Source organism: Tasmannia lanceolata, unplaced genomic scaffold, assembly GCF_043159265.1.
Source record: "Tasmannia lanceolata isolate RefF3 unplaced genomic scaffold, GAP_Taslan_0.1 ptg000006l, whole genome shotgun sequence".
Lineage (NCBI taxonomy): Eukaryota > Viridiplantae > Streptophyta > Magnoliopsida > Canellales > Winteraceae > Tasmannia > Tasmannia lanceolata.
In genome coordinates this window covers 13,832,580-13,856,298 of record NW_027518683.1, presented here as the reverse complement: position 1 = coordinate 13,856,298, position 23,719 = coordinate 13,832,580, and the positions used below count along the sequence as shown (strand labels likewise).

At 38.5% G+C, this 23,719-nt stretch overlaps 2 protein-coding genes and 1 pseudogene across 6 annotated transcripts; 2 read left to right on the top strand and 1 right to left on the bottom strand.

The window, feature by feature from the left end:
• Window positions 1-3,614: 3,614 nt before the first annotated feature.
• On the top strand, window positions 3,615-9,727 carry LOC143879807 (oxysterol-binding protein-related protein 4C-like). Of its 2 annotated transcripts, none has more exons than XM_077382401.1 (7): window positions 3,615-3,865; window positions 4,711-4,869; window positions 6,299-6,544; window positions 6,868-6,964; window positions 7,603-7,894; window positions 9,177-9,279; window positions 9,409-9,727. In XM_077382401.1, the coding sequence occupies exons 1-7, from the start codon at window positions 3,863-3,865 to the stop codon at window positions 9,673-9,675; spliced, it is 1,167 nt and encodes a 388-aa protein (XP_077238516.1). In that variant the 5' UTR covers window positions 3,615-3,862; the 3' UTR covers window positions 9,676-9,727. The 2 variants fall into 2 exon arrangements, with proteins under 2 accessions (XP_077238516.1, XP_077238517.1); XM_077382402.1 differs by having other exon boundaries at window positions 3,618-3,865; window positions 9,421-9,727.
• Window positions 9,728-11,063: 1,336 nt separating this feature from the next.
• Window positions 11,064-11,699, bottom strand: LOC143878745 (secreted RxLR effector protein 161 pseudogene; annotated as a pseudogene).
• Window positions 11,700-16,592: 4,893 nt separating this feature from the next.
• Window positions 16,593-23,570, top strand: LOC143878404 (oxysterol-binding protein-related protein 4C-like). 4 transcript variants are annotated; one of them, XM_077380695.1, is made up of 7 exons: window positions 16,593-16,950; window positions 18,267-18,425; window positions 20,832-21,077; window positions 21,818-21,914; window positions 22,265-22,547; window positions 22,964-23,066; window positions 23,143-23,570. In XM_077380695.1, the coding sequence occupies exons 1-7, from the start codon at window positions 16,948-16,950 to the stop codon at window positions 23,395-23,397; spliced, it is 1,146 nt and encodes a 381-aa protein (XP_077236810.1). In that variant the 5' UTR covers window positions 16,593-16,947; the 3' UTR covers window positions 23,398-23,570. The 4 variants fall into 4 exon arrangements, with proteins under 4 accessions (XP_077236810.1, XP_077236812.1, XP_077236811.1 ...); XM_077380697.1 differs by having other exon boundaries at window positions 16,594-16,950; window positions 22,370-22,547; XM_077380696.1 differs by having other exon boundaries at window positions 16,594-16,950; window positions 22,364-22,547.
• Window positions 23,571-23,719: the final 149 nt, after the last annotated feature.

The following is a 23,719-nucleotide window of genomic DNA, read 5'->3' as shown; positions in this document are numbered from 1 at the left end:
GGTTAAGTTCCCTACAAATGGTATCAAAGATGGGGCGTGGTAACTCTCGGGAAGATCTCAGTAGCCCCGGTGTGCCTCCGAGGATGGTGGAATTCCCTCGGAGAAGATCTCTTAGTTCCCATGTAGCCAATCCGTGGAGGGGCAAGACTGTCCACGTTGCTTCCGCGTGGAGGGGAAGGTTGTTGGGGGGTTCCACGCAAAAGCAATAGTCCCACACCGGTATTTGAAATGGATGTGGATGGGTTATAAGGGAATGAGCACCCTCTCTCTAACAGCTAGCTTTTAGGGGTGAGTTCTACCCGGTTAAGTTCCCTACATTTACTATGTTAAAGTATTAAACTCAAAGATATATCTCTCGTAATAGAGATAAACTCTGTTTACCTATTCATAATGCTAATTGAAACAACTCTTCCTAATATAGATATTTTATTTTGAGTTATAGTGTTAACTCGGGACACATTTTTTTACAATATGTGTAGAGACTTAGACTTGTGATTTTGGCTTTTGGGCATTCTTATGAAGGCTGAAATACACTAATCTCAGATGGGTAGCGCAAACCACACATTTTCGGATCAGATTGAGTCTGCATTGGTTGAATCCCAGAGATAGAGTCGTCAAAATCCCTTGTATGTTAGGTTGGCTCAAAATATATTAAAGAAGCTACATTCCAACGCATCTCTAAGGCCTTATTCTTTTAAGATTATGACAACCGATTGTGAGTGCCAAACCGATTATTGGACTCAAATTTAAATGTAATTTTGAGTCCCATAATCGGTTTGGCACTCACAATCTGTTGTCATAATCTTAAAAGAACAGGGCCTAAGCTACGATTCAAGGTTGACAGATTATTTGATTGAAATGCATATTACTTTCAACCCATATCCCTTGAAGACTAGATCTCTTTTAGGACTTTGATAAATGAATCTAAAGGTGATATTTCTAACTTTACTGATATGATGTCTATTTGACATGGAGATCACGACCATGTCGGTTTCCTTTTGATGTTCCACTCGATCTAGTGCACACATCCCTCATTTGAGACCCAATGTAGACTATTAGGATGTATAAATCCCAATAGTCTCCAAAACCTACTGAATAAAATACATATTTATTATTGTTTTCATTGTTTTAAGAGCTTTTCACTCACCCCTCACTCCCACTATCTCAAACCTCATCTCCCCCCTTCTCTTAAAACTTGCCCCACAAATATTCCATGGATTTTTTTTTTCATGGCGGCCAAACACTGCTTGCTCTACTTGATAAGCCTTGCTTTCGATCTCCTATTGGCCCAAAAATTCAGTAATTTATACTTCTCTTCCTTTCAATCTAAACCATACTCCAAGTCGTTTTAGCGTATCCATGTTCAATGACAAAAAATGAATAGTATTGAAGGTAAGATCCATTATCGCTCTAACCCACTCTTCATTATAATATAGAATGAGGGTGAAATTATATTGTCCCCAGGAGCACGATAAAGGCGCCGATTTGGTATTTGATCCAACAACAGCGACTTATAGACAATCATTGGATCAGCAACAGTGACTTATAGATAATCCTTGGATCAAATATTAAGGATGGGGTCAAAGATTGTGAATGTTGGATTGACTTCATTGCATGTAGGGACAGTGCGTGAGGCTACAACTATACTTTGTCTCCACACAATACATCTTGTGGGTAGGAGTACTTGCTTCTTTCTAGTCTCAAGGCCACACCAACCCTAATCTCAACAATGGGTTACTTGGGTCTCCACGACAAGCACTCACACTGTGCTCGCCTTTTCTGTTTCAGACTTGTCCGCTACAGGGATAGCAGACCGCGTTTTTTTTATCCTTCGATAAGCTAGCTATCCTCTGTTTGGGTGTAGAGCCCTATTGGGTGGGTGTATCTGTGGCTCAATGGTCGAGGCTTTGTATCTCAAGCCTAAGCTAGCTATCCTCTGTTTGGGTGTAAAGCCCTATTGGGTGGGTGTATCTGTGGCTCAATGGTCGAGGCTTTGTATCTCAAGCCTGAGGTTCGATCCTGCTTACCTAACAAAAAAATGTAATCTCTTAAGAGGAAGAAGTAAAATATCCGTGCATGTAGGTCATTCCAACAGCAGCTTATATAAAATAATAGAAAATTATATTAATCTTAGATAATTTACATTAAGCACAAGGAGTGTTTTTATTGAGCACAAATGATAAACATAGCAAGGGAATAAGATAATTATGGAAAGACACTATCCTAATCTAATTCACTTGCCTAATCTAACCCAACCAACCAATATAGCCAAATCAGATCAAATCTTCAAATCTCAGAATATTTGATCTTGAGTTGATTTCATTATCTAATATGCCCCCTCAAACGTATATGGATTGAAAATCGATAAACGTTTGATTATAATAGATATCCACAAAAAGAAAAACAAAAATTTGTAAATTTTGATGCACACTGCCACGATTGATGTCCGCGTGATGTATGTTGCCGATATTGCCGAAGATGACTGTCGTATGTTGTTGAAAAATGTGCCGCATGAAAGATGAGCCGCGAAGAGCTTCAATGAACATGATTTGACTCAAGCCTGAATGGGCGAGTCATATTTAGGCCGATTTTGAATACTAAACCTTCTGGAAATTGGTCACTATTGACCAATGCTAGAATGGGCAAGAAATAGGTCATGATGGACCAATATTGGAATGGGCAATAAAGATGAGGAAAGAAAAACAAAGGGATGGGCATCAATTAGCGACAAAAACGATGAAGCAAATATCGGCCAAAAAAAGAAGAAGGACAGGGCATTAAAAAGAGGGTGGGGCTAGAGGCTAGACTTATAAAGGAATTCAACTAGGAATTATAAAGGAAGGAACATGGGCTGGACTTATGGTTTGACAAGTGGAGCTATTAAGAGAGACCGGAAGAAGGTCAAGAGATTTGGGCCGGGCGAACGGCTACATCAGCCGTCCGCCGAAGGAGGAAGACAATACTCTCTGTTGTGCTCAGGGCAGAGGATCATTATGCTCTGATACCATGTAAAATAATAGAAAATTATATTAATCTTGGATAATTTACATTAAGCACAAGGAGTGTTTTTATAGAACACTCAAATAATAAACATAGCAAGAGGGTTCATCCTAACCCTCTATATATCGGAGGGTTAGAATCAACCTATGGAAATAATTTTGGGGCATAACCTATTTACGCTATGGCCCATCTAATGGATGGTTTGGATCATCCTATGGTGCGGGTCATACCGTACTTTTAATAAAGTGAGGAGTGCCCTCATAAAAAAACAGTAGTGCTGATAACATTTTCCAAAAAAAATCTTTAAAAATACGGCAAAAAACCTCCTTCACATCTCCTAACGCAACCAAACAACGTTCGGGAGATTTGCTCTCAATCTCCCCGTTGGCTGATTTCCTTTTGATTTGCTTTTTTTAATCTCTCTTTGACTTCTTCTTCTCCAAATCCTCTCAACATCTATCAGCATCCAAACAGAGCAATAGGGCTGATTTTAGTTCATGCGGCGTTTATATGAAAATTGAACCCTTAACCGAGGGTGTTATTGTCATTTAAAATCGCTGAAATTTTAATTTCCAAAACAGCCACTCGTTTTACAGGTGTCTTTCTTCCTTTTCTATTCATATCAACGGTTAGATACATGGGCGTGCCTTTCTAAAAAGCATCGAAAAAGGATTCCGAAATAAATTAAGCAATTGCTATTCATCAGAGTATAAATTCAGAAAGCATCTTCCAATTTCCAAACGTTTGTATTGAATCAAAAATTCAAAACCCACTCACCATCTCCAAAAAAATCCTCTCTCTCTCTCTCTCTCTCTCTATTCCGATTACAAGCGTTTCCGTTGTCTCTCCCGCAAAAAACCAAATGGTATTTCTTTTTCATCTCTTCCTTCCTCTTTCTTTTCGTTTTCAAACAAACAGCGGTTTCCAAACATAAAAAAACCGCCTTTTGGAATCCCAAAAGCGGTTTCGATTATATAATTATATGCATGTTCTTCTGTCAAATTAAGAGAGGGGGGATCGCTAAACTGCGCGGATGAGGTGGAGGCTTAATATAGCCGGCACCACGATACTGACGATGGTCTCCTACTCGTGGTTCCGGTATTCCTACGGCGCAGTTTAAGAGATTCGCTAAAATGAGCGGGGCGCTCGACTCGATGTGATTTAGGTGCCGGCGGCTGCTAAATTGCGCCGGTAGCATCTTGTTTCAGATGGAAATCTATCGTGCGCATGGAGTTTTTTATTTATTTATTGCGCCAGCCATTTGTGCAAACTCGCTACAAACACCTTTCATACGCAATGTATTCCAGTATTCAGACACCTTTTGTTTTTGTTTCTTCTTTCTTAAAATGTGGGCCGTATTTTCACCATCTTTCGTTTGTCGTTTCCTCAAAATAAAATCTTATTTTTAGGGAAAAACTAGAAAAGTATTCCGACCTCTTTAAAGGAGCCGGATATGCCGAGGGTGGAAATATCATTTCATATTAGAAAACAGAGTCTTTTACAATGTATTCCATTTTTAGTACTACCATTTTGTTTTCGTTTTCCTAAAATAACTATATTTTCCACGGCTCCACTTCATTTTACTAGTGCTACTAGACAAGGAAAAAAGGGTGGAAATATCATTTTCCTTCCCAAAAAATACTCTTAAACAAAATTAATTAAGAGAATTAACGGTCTAATTTTCGAATGTTTTTTGGGGGGGTGGCGCAGGTTAGCGAAGAGACCGGTGAAGAGAGAGGGGTGCTTCTTACGCCCCCTCTATCATTGGAAGGAGGATTAAGCGCTGAGCACAGAGCTCCTAATATTATTCACCGCATTCTCAGCCTATTCAGTAATGTACGGCCAGGATCAGATCTCACCCGTTTTCAGGTTAGTCTTTGTTTTTCTTTTCTTTTTTCTTTCTTTTCCGTGGTGCTGTTTTCCCTGGAAAAACAGCATTTTATTTCCCTGACAACATAATTTTTCTCGGAAAGAGCGGAATTTCTTATTTAAAACCTGAAAATACGTGGAAATTGAATTTTTTTCAAATTACTCGAGATTTGGTTTCCGATTAAATATATCGGAAAGTGGCTTTCCCAAGGAAAACGAAACCTTTTCCTTGACAATTTCCCAGGATTTCTTTTCCTTCTGTCGTGTCACCTGGAAAGGAAAGGGAAACGAAGTGAAGAGAGCCCAGTCGAAAGTGAACTTTCTTTCCGTCAATGTTACTTTTTCTTTACTTTCAATTATTGTTTTTAATTTTTTGACATCGAGATTTAAACATTCAAATAAAATAGAAAAAATTCCGTATAGCCCTAATCACAAGCATTTAATATTATGTGTATTGTGATCAGGACCGTTCATTTGCTCTGCCACCACCTAATCCTAATTCCCATTGATTGGAAAGAGCATTTTTCTTAGGTTTCTATTTTCCAAAAATTCCATCTCATAGTTACGAAGATCTAATTTGGAAATAATTAGACAATAGTTCCGACAAATCTGGAAATCTTTGGAAAGATTCCTGAAAAAATTAGTAAAGAAGTATATGTTTTTCTATTTACATCATGTGGTTAGTGGTTAGTGGTTTCTATATATGTGCTTACTTTTATAATTAGAACCACATTATAAAGCATGAAAGGGTGGTTAAGTGCATGTGTTTTATAAATTTAGTTGTAAGGTCAATTTTTATTAGAATATGAAATTCTAATGTGGTTTAAAAATAGGACTATGAATTTTTCGCCCACCCCCTGTAGGATTATGCCCCACCCTTAATTGTAATGTGATTTGACGTCAAAAAAGCGTTAAAGTCTGCACACAATTCGCGTTCGGGCGCATGTGGGGGGGGGGGGAGGGGAATGATCTCCCTAAAAATATTATATAAGAAGTTGATGAATTATTTGCCAAATTTGTGTTTAATTTAGAAATTTTGGGTTTAATTTAAGAAATATGATGCTTTTTAATTGCAGGCTGCTGAAGTTCATTTGCGCTCTCTAAGCAATTTCACGGAAGCCATGTCTCTGCTCACTTTTGCAGGAGACAACAGCTAACAGGCTCACCTTTGAGCAGATTTTGTCTCATCTATTTAATTCATCTGACGTGTCTGTTGTCCTCTGCAAAAGTTAGCCGTGAAATGGCTTTCCGCAAAATTGCCTAGAGAGAGAGATTTTAAGATTTTATTAAGTGATGTGTCCGTGTAGGTCGGTCGGTTCACCCCTTCTGCTCCAAACTTAGGAAATCGATTATAATTAAACCCGTAGAAAGTATGCATTAGACTTATTATTTTAGGATGGTAACTTTTTTCTTTCTTTTGCAAATGTAGCTTCCTCCTATGTTCAACATGCCCAAGTCACAGCTTCAATGCTATGGGGAAGCTGTGTATTGCACTGGTGAAGATATATTGAGTAGATGTGCAAGAGGAAAGACTTCTCTCGACAGATTCAAGGATGTGGTGGCTTGGAGCATATCTACCACTCGACCGGTTATTTTTGGTTTAGCGCCTTTTAATCCCATTCTCGGGGAGACTCATCACGTGTCTCGGGGAACCCTCAATGTTCTAATTGAACAGGTAATCAACTTACTAATAACTCCAGATGAGGTAGGTTTTGTGTAAATATTATGGAATTTAAATTTTGATGGTTGTTAACAACAAATGGATCATTCAGTCAGTGGTCACATGTGGGGATCATTACCTACTTATAAGTGGTGGTCCGCACATGTATGAAGATTTAAATAAGAAAGCCATGTGAAATTCTAATAATTTAGATAAAACCCAATTATATAGCTCTATTAGAAGGGGGAAAGAAAAGGGAAGTCTAATCATTTAAGGGCATGTCTTGCAACCATGAAAAAATTAATTTAATTTAAGACTAATTAGTTGCTCTCTCTCAGGTTTCACATCACCCACCAGTCACTGCACTTCATGCAACTGATGAGAAGGAAAATGTGGAGCTAATTTGGTGCCAAAATCCAATCCCCAGGTACCATGGTAGGTTCCTCAAGTTTTTGGTGTAAACTACCAGAATACCCTTACTGTTTTTTAACCAATTTAACATATTTTCATTAGATTATATTACTTTAAAGCTATCTATCCCTTTAGTTAAACAAATGTTAAGTGATTTTCCTGCAATCTGGACCATTAATAAATTTATATTCAACCGTCTATTTAAATAACACCCATTAGGTGTTTTAAGATCAAGCAATCGGTTTGATTTCCATCTTGTGGTTCATCCATAATAGGACCCACGCCATTAGGACGGTCTATATCCAATACAAAGACAAAGTGTCTAAAATTCAGGATCAATTTAAAGTCATTGCCATCAACAGATCTTTTGACAAATACTTATTTTTCATTTCCTTAGGCCCTGTTTGGATTGCAAGAAAAAATGTTTCTCCAGGAAATTTTTTTCGCAAGATTTTTTTTTAATTTCAACCATTTAGAGAGATGATAAACTTTATAAAATTTGAACATCAGTGGCTGGAGTTACTTTATTCATGTGTAATCAAACAATGAAAAAACATGAAATTTTGGAAATACAAAACTCATTGTCATCAATAGATCAATTGATAAATACTCATTTCCGTAATTTCCCATTTTTTATATTTATTTTCTTAATTTTTTCTCAGGTACTTCAGTTGAAGCTGTTGTTCATGGGAAAAGGCTGCTCAAGCTATTGAATTTTGGCGAGATTTATGAAATGAATACGCCCAAACTTCTGATGAGGTTCTTTCCAGTTCCAGGGGCTGATTGGGTCGGAAATGTCAGAATCCAATGTAAAGATTCGGGCTTCGAAGCGGACTTATATTACAAAGGCCCTTCATTTCTTGGTTTTGGAGGAAATTCCAGGTCTGTTAAGGGAAAGATCTTCAATTCTACATCGCTCAAGACGGTTTACGAGGTCGATGGACATTGGGACAGGTAAAACCATTTTGAGAACATTCTGTTTGGAATGTTGCCTTGATTCCCACCACTACAGTTTCCTAATATAATAAGGGGATTGATTTCTCCCCCTCCCCTAACGTTATTCGTTAAGTTTTAAAGGCAAAGAAAAACGTTAAAGGGGGTGAATTTATCTTCAAGCGGGGAACCATTCTCACAGAAACCATTAAAGGGGGGGATTTTATCCGTTTAAGGGTGTGAAAATATCATTTCCCTATAATAATGGAGAGAGAAGAGTGCTTCTTCTTGGGGTTTTCTCAACTCATTCACATTTAGGAACACTTAATTATGATATAATGACTGATCAGGTTAGGTTATTATACACATTCTTCAGTTTATTGTAAATTGCTCTCTTTGGATAGTATGTATCCAAAGACTATCTTTAGATTATACACTTACTTATGTTATTATCAAGAGGAAAGTGTTCCTAAGCTATAGCTTAGATAAGCTTATCTAAGCTATAGCTCAAAAACACATGTCGTCCCATATTTTTGGGGGATCCAAAGCATTCATTTGGAAGGCCCTTCCATGGATAGGGTGTGTACCAAAAATCAGCCCTATAAGATCATCCTAACCATGCCATCTGTTGAGGGGAAAAATGGGCAGAAACATCGTCCATTTTCCACTCCACCTTTGATTGGGTTAGGATGATCCTATAGGGGTACACACCCTATCCATGGCAGGGCCTTCCAAATGAATGCTTTGGATCCCCAAAAAAATGTGGGGCCACATGTGTTTTTGAGCTATAGCTTAGATAAGCTTATCTAAGATACATCTAAGCTTATCTAAGCTATAGCTTAGAAACACTGTCCTCTGTTATCAATGCTTCAGATAATAGGCAGACTATCTTGAGATTCTTTGGGGAAATGAGCTGTGGAAGATCTCCTAGATACTGAGTAGTTGTGTATATCTCCTATTACCTATACATATATCATTTTCTCTATGGCTACATTTGGTTGCAATTCATGGGGTGGAATCCCTCTGAAAATAAGATGAGGAAGTGGAACCAAACACAACCCAAGTGAGGCAAAACACGTTTGTTTTCATTAGAAAGTGAGGCAACCAAACACAACCTAAGTGGAATAGTGCCTATCATTTCCACCCTGTTTCTTTGTCTCCCTCATAATGCATTATTTTCTTTTAAATGTAGTCACTTCAGGAAAGACAAACAAAAGATGTGTAAATGCTGACATAGCGGGGTGGAAATATCACTTTTATATGTTGTTGTTGTTGTTATTACTAAAAGTATTTTGAATGGCAGAATTGTTACATTGAAGGACGTCGATAGCGGGAAAATTAGTACATTATATGATGCAAAGGAAGCCATATCCAAATTGAAAACTCCTATCCTAGAAAATAAAAAGGTAATCTCTCTTTAGCCCTCCCCAGACCCCGCAATGGCAGGAGCCTTCTGCACTGGGCCGCCCTTTTTTTCTCTCTCTTGTTTATGTGATTTTTAATATGTTTCTGAGATTGAATGTAAGGGTTTCAAGGTTTTGGTGCAGGGTGTATTGCCTAGTGAATCAGCTCTGGTTTGGAGTGAAGTGGGCAAAGGTATATTGAACAAGGAGTGGGAGAAGGCCAGAGAAGCAAAGAGAAACATAGAAGAAAAGGAAAGGAAACTAGGGAGAGAAAGAAACTCGAAAGGAGAGTCTTGGGTTCCTAAGCATTTTACTGTGTCGTGCACCAAGGATAGTGGGTGGGAATGTTTTCCTAAGCATCAATCAATCCCAACAGCTCCTATTATTGTTTTCCCATGACAATTTTAGAAATTTAAAGCACTTTATCTATATATTATGGGTATTTTGTTCAGGGCAAGATCAAGGTTAGACCCACTAAATGTTGGAAATTATGGGTCAAATAGATTAGTTCAACAAAACTAGTGAGATATTTAATTGAAATGAAATAAAGAAAGGGTTACCTTTGATGATCCCGAATGTAAACCGCAAATCCGTAACCAAAGATCAAAGCATATATGTGAAAAATTGAGAAGAATTTAGTGGTAGAGGCACGTTACGGAATAACGCTACCCTTAAGATAGATTATCGCCCCCACCACGCTTGGTATGCAATCGGGTTCTCTTGCGACCTATCTCCAGGATACAACACCACTGTACTTGTCTTTGACGGTGTGCACGCACCGGCTCGGACCTTGCGAACACGATTTATGCCGAACAATTTGCCCAAAAGAAATCTTACAAATGCTTAAAGCTTGAAACTTGTAAAAATACAAGTATAAAAGAATGGATAGATAGAACAAGAGAAAAAGAAGTTATGTTTTGTGCATATGTGTATGCACAAGAGGAATCACACAGATGAATTGTTGTATACACAAAGTAAGTATATATAGCCAACTATTCTTCCATCCCCAACGTCTCTCTCTTTATGGCAAAAAAGGTTACAAAAAAGAAACATTAAAAATATTAAAGAGTGAATAAATTAGCAATTCAAATTGTGCAAAACGTATATAATATTAAAGTATAATAAATGCTAGAAAACCGTTTGGGTTTTGATTCAAACGGTCAAGGCTTTTAAAGCTTTAAAAATATTAAAATATCCAACAATCCCCCACATCAATCAAAATTCAAATCAAATATATTAAATCAAATATGGGCAACTTTGAAATATCATGCAATGGGTGAAGGTGTCTTGTGGACTTGAACCTCCACTTAGTGTTTATATATTTGAGTCTATTAAAGTTCTAAGTGAACTAAGTCTTGAACTAAGAACATTGAGTAATAGACCTTCATATATTACACACACGATATCGGCAATGTAACCGTGTTCTATCGGGGTAGCACATTTCGGCCATGCGCTGGTCCTGTTTCATGAGCGCTCTAGAGAACAAGCCTTAATTCTCATATGAAGCGGCCCCACTTCCACACTCATATAGGTGAGTCCATCAAGGGTACCTGTAACCACGCACCCCGCTTATAAACAGCTATAGACCCATTCAGAGCAAAGCTCTTCCTCCATATCGTTACAGTTAGTACTATTTACATCTTAGGGATAGGCCAAGAGAAGTCTTTCATTTTTTTGAAAATTTAAGTACAGTACTTTCACCGATCACTTGAATAACTTGTTTTTCCCATTGAACCTAGTTCTTGGGATCTCCAGTCATATAGGTTGGGTTGCCGTTATTGGTGATTCTATTTGATAGGCTTTAGCCCCATCCCTCTTGATGTTTCAGCCACTAGCTTTTTAGCTAGTCCTTTGGTCAGTGGATCTGCCAAGTTTCTCTCTGACCTTATAAAGTCAATTGCAATCACTCTATCTAAAAGCAATTGCCTCACATTATTATGCCTCAGACGTATGTGTCTGGATTTACCATTATATGTTCTACTCTTAGCCCTTGCTATTGTAGCTTGGCTATCACAATGAATAGATATAGCTGGAATTGGCTTGCACCATAGAGGAATATCTGCTAACAGATTCCTAATCCATTCCGCTTCTTCACCTGCTTTATCTAAAGCAATAAATTCAGATTCCATGGTGGAACGTGCTCTACAGGTCTGCTTGGTAGATTTCCAAGCGACAGCACCACCACCCAAACTGAAAACATATCCACTTGTGGATTTAGTTTCTTCTGAATCTGAAATCCAATTTGCATCGATATATCCTTCTAATACAGCGGGATAACAACCATAGTGGAGTCCAAACTCCATTGTGCCTTTCAAATATCTTAAAATCCTGATAAGTGCATCCCAATGTTCTTGACTAGGGTTACTAGTGTATCTGCTTAGCCTACCAACTGCGTAAGCTATATCTGGTCTAGTGCAATTCATTAGATACATTAAACTGCCTATAATTCTGGAGTATTCTAATTGGGATATACTTTTTCCAGTATTTTTCTTAAGTTTTGAACTAGGATCATATGGTACACTCAAGGGAGTACAATCAAATTTGTTAAATTTTCTAAGGATCTTTTCAACATAATGAGAGTGTTAAAACAATCCCTTCTAAATTTCTAATTATCTTAATTCCTAAGATTACATCTGCCAATCCAAGATCTTTCATGTCCCTCACTCTCTTGTCCACATTCAGAGGCCCCCAAATCCAAAACCATAATTTTCTCTCCCAAACCCTCAAATCTCCATTTCCCATTCTATCTCCCTCTTTCTCAATCTCACCATTCGTCGATTCTCTCCAAGGTTTCAAACTTTTTCTGCCTCAATTTCTCTTCCAAAGCCTCCAATACTTAAATCCCCCCCCCCCCAACAGCACGTTTCCCACCATTTGACCGGTCTCTCTCTCTCCACACACACAAAACAGGAACAGTTGGTGGGCCCATCTTTGAACAACTTAGGCCCAAAATAGGGTAATCCAGACTGTCCATTTGATGGGCCCTAAACGTAAATAGGTTGCGTCCCAAAATATCATTTCCATAGGCTGAACCTAGCCCTCCGATCTAAATAGAAACTACATCTTATGCAACCTCTATATATTATAGGGTTGTGATCATCCTATGGAAATAATTTTTGGGGCACAACCTATTTACATTGTGGCCCATCAAATGAATGGTTTGGATCATCCTATGGAGTTGGTCGTACAGTAACATTAAGGCCCGTCCACAACATAGGATGATCCAAGCCGTTCATGGTTTGGATAATCCTATGGAGTTGGTCGTACAGTAACATTAAGCCCAATCGTAGGCCCCACTGATATTTTTCAACTTGAAGCATACCGTCCACAACATAGGATGATCCAAGCCGTCCATGGTTTGGATCATTCCTATGGTGTGGTTCGTACAGTAACATTTAGGCCCCACCCATATTTTTGAAAATGAAGTGCACCGTCCAGACCATATGATGATCCGAGCGGTTCATTTGATGGGCCATAACTTAAATGGGTTCTGCCCCCAAAATCATTTGCATAGGATGATCACGACCCTCCAATCTATAGAGGTTTCCATAATAAGCAATTTCTCTTTACATCTGAGGGCTAGGATCATCATATGGAAATGGTTTTTTGGGACACAACCTTTTTACGATGTGGCCTATCAAATGGACCGCTTGGATCATCCTATGGTCTGGATGGTACATTGTCATAGTGGGTTGGATTTGGGCACCAAGGAGGGGAATGTTGGGGGCCCATCAACTGTTCCTGTTGTGGAGAGAGAGAGAGAGAGAGAGAGAGAGAGAGCTCTAAAGGTGGGAAACGTGCACTAACATGATTCAAGGGGGTGGGGACACACTACGTCATAAAAGAAAAAAAGAAAAAAAAGTGACATATATGTTAAAGCCTAGGGAGTGATAAATCGACTCCCAAAATGGATAAATCGACTCCTCATGTGTCTTTCTCGAGTGAAAAATCGACTCCCAAAATGGATAAATCAACTCCCCATTTATCACTCCCCTAAAGCCTAACGTTTAATGTTAGCCAGCCGTAAGGGGGGGAAATATCAGCGCCTTTATAAAGCATAGTCATTGTCTCATTTCGAATAGACAAACCATCAGTAAAGTTAAAGCCAAGAGAAATCTTACAGATATTAGTCACAAGTTCGAGATCTTTCAGTTAACATTATAAATCAGTAAACACTAGTTTATCTCTATTAGGGGGAGATTTTTGAGTTAATACCATAACTCAGCATACACTAGTTTTCATCAAAGCGGGATAATTATTTAACAACATAACTTAGTAAACACTAGTTTCTCTATTAGCGACATCTTTGAGACAACATTATAACCTGGAAAATAGAAGCAGAAAATAGAAGACTTATGCAAAAAAACTCAGATGAAGATGGAATCAGAGGCACGGTATTTGCAAAAAAGGGATTTGAGTGACGCAAGGCTATATCTATTCCCCTTAACATATTGAAGAGGGGCTGGCAGAAGGGTTCTTCTCCAACAAGATGATTTTGTCTGTCTTGTTCTCGATGGTTTCATCCATGGCATGTGCTGTTCTTATATACAACATGCCCAACTTATGCCACTACAAAACATAAACACATTCGTGCTTTTCACAACTTTTACCCATGGATCCTCTGTGTGCAGGGCACGCAGTGATGTAGATATGCACGTGCGTTAAAAAACTCAGAAACTCGACTCAAACTCAAAACCAAGTTGAGACGAGTCCCCTTTATCGAGTCAGTCGAGAGGATTAGAAACCAAGATGGATTTTTGTAGGCTACTGATATTTGCACGACTATGCTTTTTAATGGGGAGACCTCATTTATTTTACATTGTTCAACCAGCTCTCAAAGACTATTACAATTCCCAAAAAGCTCTCAGCAGCCAGTTAAAAAGTGTAAAACAAGGCGAGTTTGCCCCATTATGAATCCAAGTATAAGCGGGCATTTTACAGGCTCATCAACACAGTACTTTACTAACTGCTGTGCCACTTCAGCCACCTCCTTATGCCCTTCTTTAGTTAGCAAAACTCCCCTATCAGTTTCTTTCACCTAAATAAGCAAGCACACTACATTTCCATGATGCCAGCATAAAGGAAATTCGGGCAAACACTTACAAAATAACAACAGCAGGGGAAACTAAAATTCACAACATTATTCAAAAGAATGGAGTATCACCGTACTGAGCTAAGATCATGCACTAGGCAGTTGGAAATACATCAAATTTCAGTATTTACAGAACAATGTACTCGTTTTTTAATACTCTTTCAGTCTAATTTACGTAGATTAAATATCTATGGTGATCACTATAACGAAAGAAAGAAAGAGGAAGAAATTCCGCCTCACACTGATTCATAGTGTACAGGAGTTCAAATTACACTTTTATATGACATTTTTATTTAGGGAAATGATATCAGCACAACCATGCTTTAATAATTGCACTAACCATTCTTGACTTTTATTATTTAAAGAGCTCTCACAGATTATTACGGTTCCCTAAAAACTATCACAAGCCAATTTGAAAAGAAAAGAGGAGCACAGTTAATGCAATTACTAAAAAATGGTCGAGCTGATATCATTTTCATTTCATTTAAGCTAATGGCGTTGGCACTATCATGTTTTGGTAAGTGCACTAACTCAGCTTGTCTTTTCCTTTTAAATAATAAAAGACAAGCTAAGTTTGCTCAATTATTAAAACATGTTACTGCCAATATCATTACCCTTTATAAATTCTAATAATGATTTGCATTGACTGATAAAAAAAATACACCAATATTTGGTACATAACAAAATTTAATGGATAAGATTCAAGATAATCAAATGGTTCATGTTGTGATTATTGTAATTTAAAAATGGAAAACACTTACAAAACGGGATTTCGTTTGGAAAATAAAGACGAAAGTGGAATTGACGGACGATTTGGTGATTTCGACAGCTTTTTTCTACATTTCATGGGGATACGAGCTCACTTTCTCGTCTTTTGTGATAGTTCCACAATATGTGATTTTGTCTCTATCTTCCAAACAAAATCCTGCTTTGCCAGCAACTCTCTTTAAAAATTAAGTAAATCTTGGTAATTTACAAGAACAGCAAATAATCATGCAAAGCCATGTTTGGTGTTGGGTGCTCCACGGAAAATGAAAGATCCCACACCGGAAAAGTGATGTGAATGGGCTTATAAGGCTTCGGGTTCTTCTTAATGACTAGCTTTTAAGGGTGAGTTCTACCCGGGTCCCAATAAATGGTATCAGAGAGTCGGAGCGTGGTAACTCCTTTGCACCCTCAAGGATGGAAAGAAACTCCTCTCGGTAACCCTGGTATACCTTCGAGGGCGGTGAAATTCTCTCTCGAAGATCTTGTAGTTCCCATGTTGCCTCCGCATGTAGGGGCGATATTGTCCGCGTGGAGGCCTGGAGTGGGAGATTGTTGGGGGTTCCACCCAAAAGCAAAGATCCCACATCGGAAAAGTGAGTGTATGTGGATGGGCTTATAAGGGCTTGGGCACCCTCCCCTTAATGGCTAGCTTTTAAGGGTGAGTTCTACCCTCCGTCCCAACATTTGGCAACCATGAAAAATTATTCCATCAAATATATATTCATGGGTCCAACTGTGTGAGAGTAGGTGAGAAGAAAGGGGAGGGAGGGACTTGGAGTGGCAAGAGTAGAGATTTAGATCTCAAATCTCTAAAACCTTTTTAAAAAGGGAAGTGATATATCCGCCCCTTTTGATTACTTGGGACACCCAACAGCAATGTATCAATGACTGCAGAGAGACTGATGTACTTCACGTCACAAGTATTCAATGGGGCTGATTGCCACGTACACTTCTGCCAGGTGTCCCAAGTAATCAAAAGGGGTGGAAAAAATACCTATTTTTAGGTATTTGGTTTTCCTGGTTTTAAGAGCGTGAGCTCCCCTCACTCCCACCATCTCAAGTCACATCTCCCTCGCTTCTCTTACAACTAGCCTGGCCCACAAATATTGTTTGGAATATTTTTCCATGGCAGCCAAACATGGCCTAAGTGTATTGTATATATCCCTTTCTAAGTGTGCTCATTGCTCTTTCGATGTTCTATTGCCTGAAAATTCATGTAAAATCAAGCAATCTTGGCATACAATAACATATACTTCTCTATCTTTAAATCTTAACCATTGCCTCTTAAATCGTTTTTGCACATTCACGTTCAATGACAAACTATGAATAGTATCGAATGGAAAGAGGCGACGCAAAAACAAATAGTCCCACATCGGATGAGTGAAATAGATGGTATGGGTTATAAGGGAATGGACACCTCAACTGATAGTTGGGGTTTATCTGACTACGAGCACGACAAAGGCCATTAATATTTCACCCACAACGACGACTTATAATTAATAGAAAGATCAAAATAATCAAAGCAAAGCAAAGGTAGAGAGCGTCCCAAGAAGATGAAAAGCAACCAGACACGTGGCCATAAAATACTGGCCTTTCGAAAAGTACGATAATTAAAAGCAACCGTACGCGTGGCCATAAAACACTAGCAGTTTGAAACTTACGTCGAACTGTTGCGTCCTCCTCTTATTAAATCCTGAAGGCATCTTCGAAGTAACAAACGTTTATAGTGAATTGAAACGCTCAGAGCGTGTCCAAAATCATCGGATAAGGAGCGTGTTTTTCTGTTGCCTCTCCCGCAAAAGAAAAACACAATGGTAGTCCTCTTTTTCTTTTTCTTTTTCTTTTTTCTTCCCTTACTATGGTTTCAGGTGAAAATCTATCGTGGGCTTGGACATTTTTTTGTACGCTCCTACCATTTGTACAAGTCTATTCAGAAAAATATTAAAATGATATGGGCACGCCCTTCAATTGCACTCCATTTTTAGTCTTTTACATGGTGTAAGTCTGTACGCCCTTATAGTCCCTTATTTTTCAAAAAAAAAAAAAAAAGGAGGGACGGACCAGGCTATAGGATGATCCGAACTGTCCATGTGATGGAACACAACGTAAATAGGCTGTTCCCCATAAACCATTTCCATAGGACTATCCCGGCCCTTCTGATCTATAGAGGTTTCCATAATATGAGAAATTATATGATGCCCGACCGTCATGTCCCTTGTAAGTGGTACGATGGAAGTACCATCCTTGATATTTGATCATACAGAAGCCTCTTAAAAAGTGGTCTGCAGTTGGATCAAATATCAAGCTCGATACCAGTAACATGTTACATGACGGTCGGGCACCATATAAAAACTCCCATAATATGCAGTTCATCAGTAGATCGGAGGGTTGGGATCATCCTATAGAAATGATTTTTTGTAGCTCATCACATGCATGGTTTGGATCCTCCAATAGAAATGATTTTTTTTGGCACAACTTATTTACGTTCTGGCCCATCACATGCACGGTTTGCATTATCCTATAGCGTGGTCTTGCAGTACTTTTTGAAAAAAATACGTGACTATAAGGGCTTACACGGCATAAAAACTCATTATTTTGACTGCATTTTCACAATCTTTTGCTTTTCGTTTTCTGAAAATAATATCTTTAAAGGGACCGGCATTGTTGGCATTGCTGGGGGTGGAAATATCATTTTGGATTAGCAAAGAGAGGCTTTTACAGTTCCCAAAACTAGGGCTGCAAACGAGCCGAGCCGAGCCGAACATTGGGGTTTCCGTGCTCGGCTCGCTTAGTTTGAGGCTCGGCTCGTGTTCGTGATGAGCTTTTTTTTTTCTTGGCTCGTGTTCGGCTCACCAAAATTCAACAAAGCTCGAGCTTGGCTCGGCTCAGCTCGTTTAGTAAACGAACGAGCCCGAGCCGAGCTTTTAATGAGCCGAACCCAAACATGTTTGTGATCCGGCTCGGTTCATTTGCAGCCCTACCCAAAACGGAAATCAGAGAGGATCAGAACGCTGGGAAAAAGGGTGGAAATATCATTTTCCTAACCAAAAAATATAGTTCAGAGTGCCGCTACTAAACAAGGGAGTTCGGATATCATTTTCTAAAGAAACTTAGTTTTGGGGTGGCGCAGGTTAGCGAAGAGAAGGGTGAAGAGATGGGGGTGCTTCTTACCCCCCCTATGTCATTGGAAGGAGGATTCAGCGCTGAGCACAGAACTCCTAATATTATTCAGCGTATTCTCAGCCTATTCAGTAATGTACGTCCAGGATCAGATCTCACTCGTTTTCAGGTAAGTCTTATTTCTTTTTCTTTCCTTGTTTTAATATTTGATTGGAAGCCTACTGCATGTGTATGGTGATCAACTGATCATTACCGTTCATTTTTTTTATTTGAATGGCTGATCAGGACCGTTCTTATGATCTGCCAGCACCTAACGTGCTTGATCAGACGATCCCAAACCAATTGATCGGAAATCTTAGGATTATTTTGCTTTTCAAAGATTTAACTAATAGGGTGGACAGTTATGTTCCATCTCATAGTTACAAAGTTCTGATTAGGAAATAATTAAATAAGAGTTCCGAGAAATCTGGAAATGTTTGGAAGGATTACTGAAAAAATAAGTAAAGAAGCGTATGTTTTTCTATTTACCACATGTGACTACTGCAAATTTGATATCAACACTCCTTAAAAAATTTCTTACAACGTCTACATTTCTTTGAGTCCATGGGTGCCTTTTCCATATCATTGGTATTGTTGCGATTATCCTTAGCCGTCCATTGTCTCTCTTCTTTCCACTTCCTAAGTCGAGTACCTTTTTTGTTGATTTGAGTTGAGGTACCTTGTTTGTGGTGTGTGCATGAATTTATTGCGCAGTTGAGGTTGGAGAGTAGCTTCTTATCCGACAAGGATCGATAACCAGCCGATACATAATGTCCAGGACTGTCAATCGGGATGGGCAAGCTCGAAGCCAGCCCGTTCGGCCCGCTAAAAGCCCGCCCATAATTAAAATGAGAACAAGCCAAACCAAGCTTGGTCAAAAGTTGAAGCCCGAACTCTAATTTGGGCTGAGCTTGATCAAGGGTCGATAATATATTTACTATATAATTTTTCAAGATTTTTTATGCCCTTAAAAATCAGTAGATATTAATTAAATAGGTTACTTAAACATTAATATCCTATATGCTATTGTTCAACATTAAATAGGTTTTTTTCTTTTTTTATTTTGCCCCTCTTCAGCTCACTCCATATGAACGGTTTGGATCATCATATCCTATAGGCTATAGTTCGACCTCAGATTTATTAAATGACTAAGACAAAATCTGGCAAAAAATCAATCAGTGTGGCTTTTCTCACATGCCAAAGCCAACAAGTTTAATGGCTTTCTATGAAATTGGCTTTTCTGTGCTTGGCTTAGTCTTTTCTCGTACAGAAAATAAGAGGTGATGGGCAAGCCCGAACTCGGCCCGAAGCCCGTTGTGGAGTTTGGGTTGAGCTTGGGCAAGCAAATTTTCTAATTTAGTCAGGCTCGAACTCGGCCCGAAGCCCGTTGTATAGACATGGCCTGAGCTTGAGCACCTCAGGCCCACCCAAGCTCGACCCGATTGACAGTCCTAATAATGTCTTGCCCATCGAGGCCCATTTTTGCCCATTGTGGCACTGGTCCATACAAGTAACCTATTTTCATACAATCTATAAAAACGCCGATCGAAGCCTCAGTATTATCTTGCCACATTGAGGCTATGATTTGCTAAGATCCATTGACTTTTATAAGCACTCTTTGTTCCAATAAAAGAGAAGCATTCTTTACCAATCAGTATCACCCATTATCAACTAACATTCGACATCAACTCTAGGGTATATTCATCAACCAACTTTGACGGTGCATTTCAAATTAGAGAATTCTATTTTTTTTGTGGAGAATTCTAGTGAAATTTCCTATTTTCATAATGGGGAATATTAGGGAGCTGATATATTCACCCCTTTTCATTACTTGGGACACCCGGTTTGACTTTTAATGCCAGTAAAGCCAAGTAGCCACAGAGAACAAAATGTGGTTTTTTAAAATTATGAAAATACCCTCCTTTCCACCTATCTCTCCCATTTGAAGTGTAGATTGGGCTCCCTCTCTCTCTCTCTCTCTACATTATTTCTTTTAAAGTTGTTCCTTAATTTAGAAAGTTTGGGTTTAATTTAAGAAATAAGATAAGTGCATGTGTTTTCTAAATTTAGTTGTAAGGTCAATTTTTACGGCGATATCTTTTCTAAAAAATGTGAATTTCTAATGTGGTTTAAAAATATTACATAAGAAATTGATGAATTATTTGCCAAAGTTGTGCCTTAGGTTAAGTTCATTTGCTCTCTCTCTCTCTCTCTAGGCAATTCCGCGGAAGCCATGTCGCTGCTCACTTTTGCAAGAGACAACAGCTACATGCACACTTTTTAGCAGATTTTGTCTTATTTATGTAATTCATGTGAGGTGTCAGTTGTCTTCTGCAAAAGTGAGCCGTGAAATGGCTTTCCAGAGAGAGAGAGAGAGGATTTTAAGATTTTATTAAGTGGTGTGGCCGTATGGGTCGGTCGGTTCACCCCTTCTGCTCCAAACTTAGCAAATCAATTTTAATTAACCCTGTAGAAAGTATACATTGTATTTATTATTTTATGATGGTAAGTTCTTCCTTTTTTTTCGCAAATGTAGCTTCCTCCTATGTTCAACATGCCCAAGTCACAGCTTCAATGCTATGGGGAAGCTGTGTATTGCACTGGTGAAGATATATTGAGTAGATGTGCAAGAGGAAAGACTTCTCTCGACAGATTCAAGGATGTGGTGGCTTGGAGCATATCTACCACTCGACCGGTTATTTTCGGTTTAGCGCCTTTTAATCCCATTCTCGGGGAGACTCATCACGTGTCTCGGGGAACCCTCAATGTTCTAATTGAACAGGTAATCAACTTACTAGTCACACCAGATGAGGTAGGTTTTGTGTAATTATATATATGTGGAATTTTAATTTTCATGGTTGTTAACAACAGAGAATTTATATGATGGGTGGCCGTGAAATCACGTGAAGTCTAAAAAAGTAGGTACGGCCCACTTTTTTTGATGATCCAAACCGTTCATCTGTTTGGGCACAACGTAAATAGGTTGTGCCCCAAAATCATTTCCATAGGATGATCCTAACCCTCCGATCTGAACTGATCCGAATATGGAGATTTCCAAAAATCATGTATGGAATCTTCTACAGATCAGAGGGTTAGGAACATCCTATGGAAATGATTTTTGGGGCACAAGCTATTTACATTGTGCCCAAACAGATGAACGGTTTGGATCATCAAAAAAAGTGGGCCGTACCTACTTTTTTTAGACTTCACGTGTTTTCACGGCCACCCATCATATAAATTCTTGTTAACAACAAATGGATCATGCAGTTGTCACATTTGGGGACCAATACCTACTTATAAATGGTGGTCCCCACATGTATGAAGGTTTAGATAGATAAAACCCAATTATATAGCTCTATTAGAAGGAACAAAAGGAAGTCTAATAATTTAAGGACATGTCTTGCAACCATGAAAAAATTATTCCATGGAATATTTTTTTCATGTTTGCCAAACACGCCCTAAGTTTTAAACTCTTATTAATTTAATTTAAGGCTAATAAGTTGCTTTCTCTCTTTCTCTCAGGTTTCACATCACCCACCAGTCACTGCACTCCATGCAACTGATGAGAAGGAAAATGTGGAGCTAATTTGGTGCCAATATCCAATCCCCAGGTACCATGGTAGGTTGCTCAAGTTTTTTGGTGTAAACTACCAAAATACCCTTACTGTTTTTTAACCAATTTAACACATTTTTATTAGATTATATTACTTTAAAGCTTTCTCTTCCTTTAGTTAAACAAATGTTAAGTGACTTTCCTGCAATCTGGACCATTAATCAATTTATATTCAACCATCTATTTAAATCCCACCCATTACGTGTTTTAATATCAAGCAATCGGTTTGATTTCATCATCTTGATTCTGTCTTGAAAATACAAAAAGAAGCTGTCTAAAATTCAGGATCAATTTAAACTCATTTCCATTTTTCTTAAGTTCCCATTTTTTATATATTTTTTTCTTAGGTACTTCAGTTGAAGCTGTTGTTCATGGGAAAAGGCAGCTCAAGCTATTGAATTTTAGCGAGATTTACGAAATGAATATGCCTAATCTTCTCATGAGGTTCTTTCCAGTTCCAGGGGCTGATTGGGTTGGAAATGTCAGAATCCTATGTAAAGATTCGGGCTTCGAAGCGGACTTACATTACAAAGGCCCTTCATTTCTTGGTTTTGGAGGAACTTCCAGGTCTGTTAAGGGAAAGATCTTCAATTCTTCATCGCTCAAGACGATTTACGAGGTCGATGGACATTGGGACAGGTAAAACCATTTTGATAACATTCTGTTGGGAATGTTGCCTTGATTCCCACCACCATAGTTTCCTAATATAATAAGGGAGAGAGAAGAGTGCTTCTTCTTTGGGTTTTCTCAACACATTCTATACCAAAATCATTTTCTCTGTGGCTACATTTGGTTGCAATTCGTGGGGTGGAATCCCTCTTAATTAAGATGAGGAAGTGGAACCAAGCACAACCTAAGTGAGGCAACCAAACACAACCTAAGTGCAATAGTGCCTATCATTTCCACCCTGTTTCTTTGTCTCCCTCATAATGCATTATTTTCTTTTAAATATGGTCACTTCAGGAAAGACAAACTAAAGAGGTCTAAATGCTGACAAGCATGGTGGAAATATCACTTTCATATGTTGTTGTTGTTAAAAGTATTTTGAATTGCAGAATTGTTACATTGAAGGACGTCCATAGCGGGAAAATTAGTTCATTATACAATGCAAAGGAAGCCATATCCAAATTGAAAACTCCTATCCTAGAAAATAAAAAGGTAATATCTCTCTTGTTTATGTGATTTTTATTATGTTTATGAGATTGAAGGTAAGGGTTTCAAGGTTTTGGTGCAGGGTGTATTGCCTAGTGAATCAGCTCTGGTTTGGAGTGAAGTGGGCAAAGGTATAATGAACAAGGAGTGGGAGAAGGCCAGAGAAGCAAAGAGAAACATAGAAGAAAAGGAAAGGAAACTAGGGAGAGAAAGAAACTCGAAAGGAGAGTCTTGGGTTCCTAAGCATTTTACTGTGTCGTGCACCAAGGATAGTGGGTGGGAATGTTTTCCTAAGCATGAATCAATCCCAACAGCTCCTATTATTGTTTTCCCATGACAATTTTAGAAATTTAAAGCACTTTATCTGTATATTATGGGTATTTTGTTCAGGGCAAGATCAAGGTTAGACCCACTAAAGTCGCACTTAAATGAAGATTATGTGTATAATAATATTATTTTCTGTGCTAGTTAAATGACGATTTATAGGGTTGTATGAATTACTTAGTCCTAGATGTTTCATGCCTCTAGTTGTTTGTTAGATCAAAGGCACTAGTTAGATGAGTACATCTTAAGGGGCACATGTCATTATTCATTGTTTCTAATAGTTTGGTTGCCGGGTTTTTTTTTGTTCCTAGGAGTTATGTGGGAGAAAAAAATAC